Source organism: Manacus vitellinus, unplaced genomic scaffold (genome assembly GCF_001715985.3).
Source record: "Manacus vitellinus isolate BGI_N305 unplaced genomic scaffold, ASM171598v3 scaffold_44_pilon, whole genome shotgun sequence".
Classification (NCBI taxonomy): Eukaryota; Metazoa; Chordata; class Aves; order Passeriformes; family Pipridae; genus Manacus; species Manacus vitellinus.
Window position 1 is genome coordinate 5,198,262 of NW_021940565.1, and position 12,688 is coordinate 5,210,949.

The following is a 12,688-nucleotide window of genomic DNA, read 5'->3' on the forward strand; positions in this document are numbered from 1 at the left end:
ATGCAGTGCACCTGCATCCTTCAGCTTCCCAGTTCATAGAATCATTAAGGTTGGAAAAGATCTCTAAGATCATTGAGTCAAACTTGATTTCAGCTGTGAAGGGAATGTATATAAGCTCTTTTATTCTTCCTATGTAGTATTTGGACTTTTCTTCTTTGTCTCCAGTGTATCACAGAACCTGACTCATTCTTCAGGTTAGTTGACTAAATTTTGGATTTCAATTTGTGTTTGCATCTATGAAAAATGTGATTTCTTTGTGCATTTGCTTATGGCTCTTGCTAGCTAATTATTTTGGGGAATATTTTGGATTTGGGATTCGGCAAATTGTTGCTCAGCCAATTGAGGATTGTATTTGTGTGATTTTTTTGCACTAGTTAATGAAGCATGGTACACAGGTAACTTAGTAAAAGGCATAGAGAAGATTTAGTAAAAGAAATAGTCTGTAGCAAAGGTAATGATAACAAATCCAAATTGCTGTCTCATGTAAATAGGCTTTCAGATGTTCCAAACAAGTCATATGACAAGTTTGCAGTAACCAGGGAATATGTGTACACTAAGAAAATCTCTTCTGTGTAATTTTTTAAGGTCTTTGTCCTTTAAAGTACAAATACTTATTTCCTAATTTCCACAATTCCAAAAGGATCTAATCTTTAAAATCCTGTGCAGGGTGCTCTAGGATGACCCTGCTTGAGCAGGGAAGTTGGACCAGATGACCCACTGTGGTCCCTTTCAATCTCACCTATTCTGATTCCAAACACTGGCAAAAAACAAAGCAAAACATGAAAACCAAAAGATGCTTTGACTTATGAGGATTTTTTGATCCAGTCCCAAAATAATGGGGAAAAAACCACTTTCATTTATTTTCTACTTTGGGATAGAATCTAAGGAATTTGCATGGAAATTCATGTTTCTAAAAGGACTGGCATAATTCAACAAGACAGTAATTCTACCTTTTTAGTCTATTTACCTCAATTTAAAATTCTATACCTCAGCTTCTTACTGCAGTTATAGATTCCCAATTCTGCTAGCTATTCCCAAATTCAGTTTTACAAATTAAAGACCATTTCAGAAGCCTTTCTGGGGAAAAAAAAAATAAATCAGTATTTTGCGTTTCTTATTTTTTTAATTTTTTTTTTTTTTTAACTCTCAGTACCTGCAATCTGGGGTGAGCATAGAATTCATTTAAGAAATCCATAAGTAAGTCAATCTTCAGAGAGCTTACACACAGCACAACATGTTTTTCTGTCTGAGCTCTATATCGACTGTAGTTTCCACCGGACTTTTGTCTCTCCATCCATAAATATGCCAGCTGTTCAAACTGCAAGAGATGCCAATTGTCAGTGGAATATAGACAAGTAGGTGTGCAGTACAACTGTATAATGACTTGACAATGTTGCATCATTCAGACTCATGCCTCTATAAAAAGCTGCCCTTAGCCCACAATGTCTTTTTCTTTGTAAAATGTTCAAGTGTATGAGACGAATAACAGGGTGATTGTTAAACATGGCAGTAGTGCCAGAATCCACCACACACAAATAGCAGTGAAAGTTCATTAAAATATCATGAGATTACATTAAATCTTAAGATTTTGGAAAAGAATGAAGGCTGGTACCTTATTTCTTTAAGTATTTTATACCTCTGGGCTCTCTTTATCTAGTGCCATGTGACATAAGTGGTTCCCTCATATGAAAGGTTAAATTTTCACACGTTACTTGGATAGAAGCACCATTTGACTTAGTTTGGGCAATAACTCTTCCCAGAGATTTTATAATGTTCTGAAGGTGACCTACTGTATACTCCCTAGTCTGTCTTATAAATTTAGATACAATTTAAAACCACAGAAAACACAGCAGCTGTTAATACAGCAAATTTGCTTTTGTCACCTGAACAATATAGGCAGGCTAACAGTAAATATTACTAGTCTGAATCCCTGAGACTAAAGAGAATACTGTAGCAGTCTGTAATAAAACATACAAACACCATTTCAAAGCTTCTTATAAGTAATACATGCTTAATACTGAGCTCAATTTAACTATATGTTTCTGTGATAGCTGCTTTTTCTCATCCACGTTCAACTGATGGGGAAGTTGAATCATGAATAATAACTGATTGCATATCATAGCAGGACAAAAGCTCAGGAAAGAATGCCTCCCACATTCTGTGTATGGAAAACTGAAGGAAGCCCCATTATCACTACAGTTATAAAAGAAAGTAGCTAATAATAGGTAAATTTATGTGAAAGGCCAGTAGATTCTAGATTATTTACTGCTAATGTAGACGTCTTATTTCTGAAGTATGAAAGATGAAATATCTATATTCTAGGAAATTGCAAATTTCTTAAGCAGAGCACCTTTTAGTTTTCAATAGAATATATATTTTACTAATTTTTCACTGAGGGAGAATATAATTGTATTAGCGCATACATCTGTGAATACAGACATTAAATATTTAGGTTATAATTAAAGCATTCAAATAACTTCAGTAAAATTAATGCTAAGAGCTTGAGCTTCCAGCCTCCCGGAGTTTCTGTGTTATCTGCTCACAGTGAGCTTTAGTTCACTGTCAAAGAAGTTGAGTCTGGAAACTGCCTGTGTGAGAAACTTTGGAGCTTCATGGTCTAGCAGGTCTACCATAAGCTTTGATGAAAATGCTCAGTGTCTCCCCACACCCTCTCTTTCTATCACAAGGTCTGGGTGATCAGTGGAACAATGAACATCTTGGCAGGGCTTCCCATGTAACCTCAGAGTTTCTGTCATCCAGCCTCACCTAATGAGCTGGAAAATGCTTGGTGCAAATTTAACAAAGCCCTTTGAATCCTTGAAATATTTGGATTTTCACAAATCAGTCTTTTCCTGTTAAAACTGTTAGAAAATCCTAAACCTAAGTAGGCATGAAAAATTCCTAACTGTGCTTTTGGCTCTGTGTGTGTGTGTACCATACACAGCTGTGAACCCAGTTTGCTGGAGTTGCAGATTTAATGAGATTTTTTTCAAGTTAGCACTGAGCTGTAAGAGTAAGAGAGGAAGTGGAGAGAACCAAGATTAGAAACAGGGAGAGCCTGCTGAGGAAATGCTACACTCATAAAGAAAGTGCTGGCTACTGTTGTGCCTTTTTTTTTAAATTGCTCCATTAATAACAAACCCGTATCTCAGGATAAAAGAAGGGCTCTGTGGTACATGATGGGAGCAGAAAGCTTTCATCAGCATTTGAAAACTGTTATTAGTGCTCTGGTTTTAAGTATAAATCTAGAATATAGGAGAACATACAGGAAAAAGAAAAAAAAATAGAAGATGGTTCTTTTTTCTGACATTTTTTATGCAATAATAATAGTAACAATAAATTATTTCAATTATTATTCTTTTGTTTTAAAAACAATTCTAAAGAGAAGAAAAATCCAAATTTACCTGGATGGGCAGCACCACAAGAGCAACACAGATCATAATGACAACAAGCAGCTTTGAAGGCCATATCTTGGGTGTAACATCCCCAAAGCCCACAGTGGAAAATGTCACTATGCAGAAATAAAGGGAGTCAAAGAGAGTCAACCTGTTTCCTGCTCGTTCCAGATGCTGAATTCCACAAATACTATGTAGAAAAGAATGAATAAAGACATGAAAAATAAAAACTGTTCAAGCTTGATGATTATATGTGCAGAGAACTATTTATTTTCAGAATTCATAAATTGCTTAGCAAAGACATTTTTTCAAAGTAGAGTAAAAATTAGTATCAGAACAGAAGTGCATTATTGATATAATTTCCAAATGTCATTTGTAATAAAAGAAACTCATTTTTTGATTATTCCAATATGATAGGCACAACTGTTGCTAGGCTTTGCTTAGTGGCTGTTGTGAGGAAGAGGTGGTATATAGAACATTATGGATTGATGAAATTCCTTTCTAAACCAGAACAAAACAGATGGTATATAGCTGCCACCATTCAAAATTTTTTATATTTATCTTTCAACTTTTATAGGGAGAGTTTGCTGGTATGGCCAAGAAAAATGTACATACTTTAAATCTATCCCTCTTTATGTTGGTCTCTACCCCTTTGGGTGGCAAGAGTTACTAGTGTGAACTAGTTATGAGAATGTGTTGCATATCTGAATACTGTTGATACAAATGGGTACTGACTGTCTAGAATAAATTAGAATGTGAGAATTGCAGGCTACTGAATTGTCAGAGGAAAAAGCATCCAGGGTCAGCCTTCAGGCAGAAAGTGGAAGATGACAATTGGTAAGAAGAGCCTGCTTGCTAAAAGTACAGAATAGAAATATGGGATTTGGTTGTCTTTAACAGCAGAACAAGTCAAGTTCATCCCTTCCAGTCACACATTCCTGAGAACAACTAAATGGTAGCCCAAGTTAACTGGTAGTTACTTCTCTTGTAATCAGCATGATGTGCTTTTGGTTTTGAGAAGCAGTAGGAGAATCTGTCCCCAGGTCATACTGCTATTTCATATGTTGTAGATTTTAAAAATATTTCACTTCGTAAAAATATACCATGATAAAGAGCTTCCCAAGCTTAAAATGTGATCTTCTCTGACACAGTAGAATTGTTTAGATGAGTTCAGGCTTTTTAATTATATTCACCTATATTAAAAAAAAAAATCAATTGCAGTGCAAACCACCCAGAATAGCGGTTTTCCCCCTTGGAGTCAGCAGAATGATTTGTCCTCAGAGAATTAGATAAATATTGATAAATTATATCACAGGCCACAGTAATTACTCTAGAACATACTAAATATAGTCTCTTCATATATGGTATCCAAATGGTAACAGTAACTCCCTAATATCTGCCATGGTAAGATCTTTGCATCACCAGGAAGACCCTGTGTTTATAACAGTGTTAGCAGTTGTTCTTCTGTTCTCTGTTCTGTTCTCCAAAAATAATTTAGCTGTGGGCAGTGGCATTTCCAGAACATATGGATCAAATTCCCAGTTTCCTTTTCACAGTTCTAGCATTTGTAGTTTTCACACATCTCAAAATGTTCTAAAAAGGGTGGGGTTTTTTCCCTGTTGTTTGCCTAAGTTTCATGCTTCAGTCAGAACTGATATTTATATTCTATCCAATTCGTCCCACATTTTTCACTGGAGTTGTAATCTAGATCTTCCATAATTTCACTATGTTCACAGTTTTTCTGGGGATTTTTTTTTTTGTGATTTTTGTTGTTTTTTTTTTTAAATTTTTTTTACAAAAAAGATAATTATATTTTTGTCCCTGAAAATACTAACAGAAGGACTGTAAGAAATTATGCTAATGATGCTTTCTTTTGGTCTCAGATCAAGGAAGTTTTTCAGCTAAAGCCTCTTCCAGTATTAATTTGAAATAATGAAATATACTGTAGAGGCATCAAAGTATAGAAAAACAACCCATTTTAATAACAGTATTCACATAAGTTACATGTAGTTTTAAAAGCAGAATGTTATGGATTTTTTTATTGTTATTATTCCTGATCGCCTTGGTACATTTTCTTCCCTTTAGTTGTCTTTTTTGGGTATATCCCTCAAACACATAACTTTGACTTCAGGAATTAAGGCCATAAGAGCCAGGAAAGCAGCAGTTTCACTGAGCCAGTGATACGACTCCCATGTAACAGGACTATTACACCACTTCATCCAATGTATTTACTATCTGCAGATGAGGTTGTATTGAAGGATAATGCATGATCCTATCATTGGTAGAAATGTATTTTTTCTGCTGATGATGCCTCTGAAATTGCTTGGTGTTTGTATATGCAAAAGGGTCAGTTTTACTCTTTGTATCTGACAGGATGGATCAAAATGAAAACCTCTTAGGCTGGTGGGGTTTTTTTTACATTTTTGAGGAATTAGAATTGTTTCTTCCTTCTTTGTTCTTTTTGTAAAACCTTAACAAATTTCTTAATAGCTTGCTGGTAGGAAAATTCAGGTCTTCATGAATGAGTTATTTTCTTTATAACAGTAATTACTATTATTATACACGAGTTTTCCATAGCTAGCCCACCCAATCGTACTTTAGTTAACTAAGGTAATATATCATGAACCATTTCAGCTTTTTCTAAGTGAACAGTAGAATTCCTATTGAATTTAGTGAAATCAAGATTTCATTTTACCAGCTCTACTCCCTTACAGTCCTATATATTCCTATATCTTAAAGCTATCAAAATAATGTGCCTGATCCAAAATCTTTTGGATTCAAGATGTTTCTCACTGAATTTAGTGGGCATGAGCCAGGGCTTCTCACATTTAGTTAACAATATTAAAGTCACTAAGACATGGGGGCTATTTCTTCTTTGCTGAGGAAGAAATTCAGCTCTCCTAACAACTTGTTGATCAAATTAATTACTTTCCTCAAAATTATTTGCACCTCATTTGCAGTTCCACTAAACTGTATTTGAAGCCCTAACCCTGAAAACGAGGGAATGATAAATCCAACTCAGGTTACCAAGTCATACTTGGATTGGGTGTTTTGATGCTCTGCCATTAGTCTTCAACAGAACCAGAGATCACAAGACTGCAGAAAAACCTGACTTTAAAGAGACAATTTTATGGGAGCCTAATTAACAAATAAAATATTGCTCTGGTACTGTTTCCCAAGAATATTATACTTTCATCTCACCACCCATGCCTTTAAAGGAATGTTACTCAGTGTTTCCAGCATGTCCCCCTCTGTTTGGGTTACCAGGTTATACTGCATAGAGAGTGCAGGCCAATGTCAGTGGCTGTCCATGAAACCAAGTCCACATGGATTAGTTACTCCATTCCCCACGACTTACTGACATCTTTTAATACAACCTAATTCTTTAGATGAATAGTAGTATCAGCTTCTTTTTTTTCCTCATAAATTAAGTGTTAAGCATTGCTTTTAGCATAAATACTGCACGTAACAATACATATGCTCTTTTCTGCATTCTTATGTTTACTGACATAATGAAATGTGCAGTAATTTGGGCTTCATGTTTTGCCTGCTGTCATATTTTTAGTGGTATTTTAATCTCCTTGTTCTTGTTTGCTTCCTCTTCCTCTTTCATTGCCCGAAGAAACAATAGTTTCTTTGGTCATCCCTGGAAAAATGTAATGATTTCAAGCAAGAAAGGAATGTTCAGTAAAGGCAATGCTCATATCAACTTGGTTTTGTGCAGAAAATAAATCACTGTAATAATTAGTACACAGAAAGTCCCTATCAGAAAACATTTTACAAACTTACAGAGAACAGAAGTATGATTTTAAATACTCTGCTACCACTGCACTTGAAAACCAGAAGGTAAGGAAAACAACACGTAACCTCTGAAGATTAGTAATGTTTAGTTTAGGTATTATTTGAACTTTTGAGAGTTCAATCTTCGTTTTACGGGAAGTTTTCTTTCTAGTTCCAGGAATCCTTGTTTGCTTGAGTATTTATGTGCCAAAACTAACTACTGTTTGTAAATAACCTGTCTCCACATGCAATACAGAAGTACTGTAAAGTAAAATAACCCCTGAAATTGTCAGCTTTTTGTCATGCTGCAGAAGCACGTCACAGAAATGGACACAACAAGAACCATTTGGATAGTAATTTGCAAATACTGTACATTAACCATCCTTATTTATGATCATTTGTTTACAATCTATTTGATATCAGCATATATATTCATTACTCGGTGTTGGCAAATATGTTTGATTTCTAAATTATTATTTTAATTTTTTTTTTTTATTGTTTACAGGTACAACCCCTTCAGGTCTAACATAATGCACCAGATGCTGAGCCCAAAGTCAGAGCTGCTTATGTAGAGACTAGCTAATGACTGTGTTGAAATCAACATGGACTAATTTTATCAGATTCAGTGTGATTCTGTGGTAAGAGCTCAGTGCTTTTATACTACAGAAGTTACACCTGAAATAAGTCAGAAATACAGCAATTCTGCTTAAGCAAGTTTTCCCAAGTAGTTTCTCACACCCAAAACTCTTTACAATTTCCTCATATCCTACCAAAGAATGGTGATGTTAAAACTAATTATAAATTAAATCCCAGTGATTTGATTGTTCTGTACTGCCAGTTGCTGTTTATATTATTTTAAAAGTTTCTAATGCTACTATCACAGATTTTTTTTTCTTTATGACAAGAATTGGTATGAACTATCAGTCAGCAAAATTGTTGATAGACCACCAACTGTAGCAAATATCTACGGGTAAAATTCAAATATAGCAAAATACTGAAGAAAAGGACCATGTTAACTTCCCAGGAAATACACAGACAGGCATTCAAGACATATTTTACCACTGTGGTGTCTGTAACTATCTGCTTAAGGAAACTTCCTCCATCTTTACACCAAATCAAACAGTTCATACTTCAGTCTGACTCTAGGAGGCATGTGACATCTCTCAGAAGTCTGATAAATGCATAGAGGTTTTGCTTAAAATCAGCAAAAAGCGCTAACTACTTGCCAAAGATATTAATATTAAGCTGGTGCCAGTTTTAAGTCCTTGAACTGAAGGTGATGTTAGGACTAATGCAGTATCTGGAGAATGCCCTGCTTTGCACAGAGGAAAACAGTTTTTCATACTAGAAATTGTCTCTGTGGGGTGTTCAGTCTTCTCTAGAGCATTCATGTAGAGCCAGATGCAGTTTTGTCCCATATTTTAAAATTAGACATTATTGGAAAAGCTTGTAGAACTAGGTATCCATACAATCATTAAACACTCAATTTACACTTCACAAACTCTGGCTTGAATACTGATATAACTGGAGTGACATTAAAGTAGCATTTTTTTTCTCATTCATTCTATCAGATGCATATGGGAACGCTGTCTGTTGACTTCTGAATGACAACACATGTCCCCTGAATTTTAATTACCTTTTTCCTCTGAGACACTACTGAGCTGTGTAATCTGGTCCTTACAGAAGGTGAAGGTGCAGCTAATCACATATCTGTGACCTAAAAGCCTAATGCTTTCTGACAGAGCCCGTGATTCTTGTGTAAATAATGAAGAGGCAAAGAAAAAGGGATGAGTAGAAACTGCAGCAAGAGTGAAGCAACAATCAGAAAATACTCTGACCAATAATAAAATGTCAATCCCATCCAAACACCCTGGAGCTGAGGTTTTAGCTTGCTAAAAACCAAATGCTTCCATTTTTTCCAAGCCTTGTGATGATTTCTCAGGTCATTTATAAGGCCTGTGTCTTTTGCTAATTTATTTTGTGAAAAGCAATTTTCCATAAACAATATTCAAACAGAAAAAAAAATTATTAGTTTTAAATAGATATACAATTTTCAAAATGTTAAAATGACAGAATCTGGTACAATATATCACATAAAATATATCAAATTTAAGCATTACTAAGAGAATTTCCTATTTTCACCTTTCATTCCACATAGAAGGCTTTAATGCTGTGGGAATAATGGAATTCCAAGACATAGAAATTACTAATTGCACACAAGACAGTAGGCAATAAATGAGGGAGAACTGCTGATTGGAAAGAATGAAGGTTGTTTTGCTGCCTTTAAAGTAAGTCAGTGGAGAAATACACTTGCTATTCTTAGGTGGCAACAAATGATCCTATGAATGCAGTAGATCATGCTCAAATGTATTCACTGACTGGACAAAAAAAAAAGGGCTGGACGTTGTGGCTTCTTAATATTCAAGGACAAAGTTAATGTTGTAACAAGTCTCAGATATTTTTGCAGCTCTAATGCCACTGCATCAGACAGTCCAATGTGAATCTTTCTATTTTTCCAGATATATTCTTTTCAGTGTATATTTTCATACAACACCCCCCTCTTTTTGTTTTTTCAGAATCACAATAGTGAAGGAAAAGACAGGCTTTGAATCAAACTTCACTTCTGGGGGACTTGGAACACAAGTTGAGGTAAGAGTGCAAAACTTTCACTACACAGCAATGCCACCATGTCAGAAATTAATTCTGAATTTCCCTTCAGCTGGAAAGGTCACTTTTGTTTGTATTACAATTGTATCCTTATCCCACACGATGGTGTTTGATTATGTGATTATTACCCATGGGGTCTTTCATAAACATTTTCCTTCCCCAAAGATCAGAATGTTACATACAGCTAATGGTTGCAAAAGCTCAACTTATAAAAATAAACTCTTCCTCTAGGAACTCGTGACTTCCAGAAACTGAAGAACATCTTGTTAAGCAGAATAGGATATTATGAAATTACCATCTGTATATAAATATTTGTTGAATCTGAGTGAGAACCTTTCTACTCCTGCTGCTGTGTTTTGTGAAATGAGAAGTGGAGCTGTAATTAACTGGCTGTGGTCATTGAGACTGCACAAGTAGAGCCCCACTGTGGGCAGCATTCAGCTCTGTACTTCCATAAAAAGGTCTGTACACACTTCAGTCTGTAAGTCCAAAGGAATACCTGTATTTTTTCTATGCTTTCAGCCTGCCCCAGAGCTTTGATGGTAAACAAAGTCTGGCAGTTCAGCTTCAATACTGTGTCAATACTGTTGGCAGCTGAGAGCCTGCTGTGGAGTCTGAGGTTCTGGATTGCTCACACAAGGAGTCAGTATTGAGGAAACAGAATCATGCAGTCAGAACTTAAACACCAGATACTATTCATCGTCAGGGTGTGTACAGAATTAGGTTATATTACATACCTATCCTTTCTCAGGAAGATTCATCAGGTAATCTATTTATAATATTCAAAAGTTAGATGTGCTAGGCTGGAAAATTTGAATGCAAACCTCTAACTTAATACACTCAATATGTTATGCTTTGGAACATCATGTTTAATGTTTCTTGCAATAGTTTTGAAACATTCTTAGGGTCTAACAGTTGTTATGCAAACCACCCACGCTCCCTCAATCAAACTGAACTAACAATTGAAAGATTCATTATCTGCATATTTGCTAAATGTGCATAAGAAAAAAACTAACCCAGTGTGCAGAATAGTCTATAAGCTACTGACAGAAACCTTTTGTTAATTCTCAACCTAACTCAAGTCATAGCACATTTTAATGACAAATGGATTTAATTTTATTGTTAAGTCAAAATTCTCTCCTTTTCAGATTTTGCCTTTTCATTTGATTTTTAAAGACATGAATCTTCCTTACACTTCTATCCATTTTTACATCTCCTTGACAGCCTCTCATCTGCCTGCACTTTTGAGTGCAATTGCTTTTTGCTGCTCTCATTGCTGCTATTAAAACAACTGTTCCAGGACAAACCAAGTTACCTTACTCCAGCTGCAGCATTTTCAGGTTGCTAATACCATAACAAAAATAATTTCTTAGAAATTAACAGATAGGCAATACTCAGGAAGAGTGGTCTTTCTTGCACTGCTTATCCTGCTGTGAAACACAAACCAATAGCAAATACAGGCTGGAGTGGTCTAAAACTTGCGATTCAAAGCAAATACCACTTGTCTTATTTCCTTTACCCATAGCCATTAGGTGTGCAGCCCTTTGGAAAGCTCACCAGTGATATTTTCCTTCCCAGCTTAAATTTCCATAAAACATATATTCTGTTGCAGAGTTATATAAAGAGAATTTTACTTGTAGACATAGAATAAACTGCTTTCTCCCTCCCATATTCATATCTCATAATATTTTAAAATGATATTGCAGCCAACCCTCATGGTCTGCACTAAGCTCATCTTTTTCCAGAAATTTTCATTCACATTTGTTTTCATCTCCAATTATCTAAAAGGACTTCACAGTATAATGATTGTAATGGTAACTTTCACCATTAGAAGACGTGGAGAACTAAGACGGGTATCAGAAAGTTAGCTCTTCCTGAGCTCTGAGGCCCCCCTGAATTATAGTTTACCTACCTCACAAATTCTTCCTTTCTAATTCCAGGTCCTGCAAGTCTACCTTGTGGAGTGACTATTCCATATAGCACTGGTTTTGTATGTGATGTATAACCAAAGCAAGAAAAACTAGTCATGGGCTATCATTTCCTAGAAACAACTTTTCAAGTGTTTACTAGTAACCACAGCTGTGTGGGATCAAGGGTTGGACTTGATGATCTCAGAGGTCTTTTCTAACCCAGCTGATTCTATGATTCTGTGATTCTGTGATACTGAGTTTATGGATGCTTTTATGAGGCACCCAAAAGAGAGAAAAGCACTTCTGGAGAAAAACAACAGAATGTGCATTTGAAAGACTAAAGGGTGAATAAATAGAAGACCCAGACACGTAGGCTAGAAAGTGATGAGAAATCTCTCTCTCTCATGGCAGCTGCTTGCTGTGCTTTATATAATCTTTCCAAGAACAAAGGAGAGAAGTTTGCAGATATGAATAGGAGACAGATGGAATATGATGGAATAATTTGAACATTTTCAGAAGCCCATGTGAAGACGACTAGGAAATGTTACAAGTATGAAGGAACATAGAGAGAGTAATCTGATGAGCAGCTTCTATTGGACAGTGTTTACACTTACAATAAGGAGTTCATTCTTGCAGGTGAATACTTACAGATCAGTGAATGCAAAAACTTTATGATAACTTAAATGAGCATATTAACTACTCCATTTTCAATTTTATTACTGCACTATTATTTACCTTTTAAGTAGACATGTATATTTTTATGAAATAAAGGTGGTATTTCAAATAAATGTTAAAGATACCATACAATAAACATAAACACGTTGTCCAGCATTTTTAATAGTAACTGGAAGTTTCAGTGAAAATAACAGTGCTGCATATTATTTAAATTATAAGGTCGTGCTGTTCTAAAATGTGGTAACCCCTTTCTGTTTATTA

At 35.4% G+C, this 12,688-nt stretch overlaps 1 protein-coding gene across 3 annotated transcripts in view; it reads right to left on the reverse strand.

Annotated features, from left to right (window-relative positions):
* The window catches only part of KCNT2 (potassium sodium-activated channel subfamily T member 2), an 88,190-nt gene that overhangs the window by 51,524 nt on the left and 23,978 nt on the right, over positions 1-12,688 (reverse strand). For all 3 annotated transcript variants that reach the window (XM_018079139.2, XM_018079137.2, XM_018079136.2), the window contains exons 9-10: positions 3,405-3,585; positions 1,154-1,318 (exon numbers count right to left, since the gene is read on the reverse strand). In XM_018079139.2, the coding sequence (XP_017934628.1) occupies positions 1,154-1,318; positions 3,405-3,585 (346 nt within the window). The remainder of the gene's footprint in view (positions 1-1,153; positions 1,319-3,404; positions 3,586-12,688) is intronic.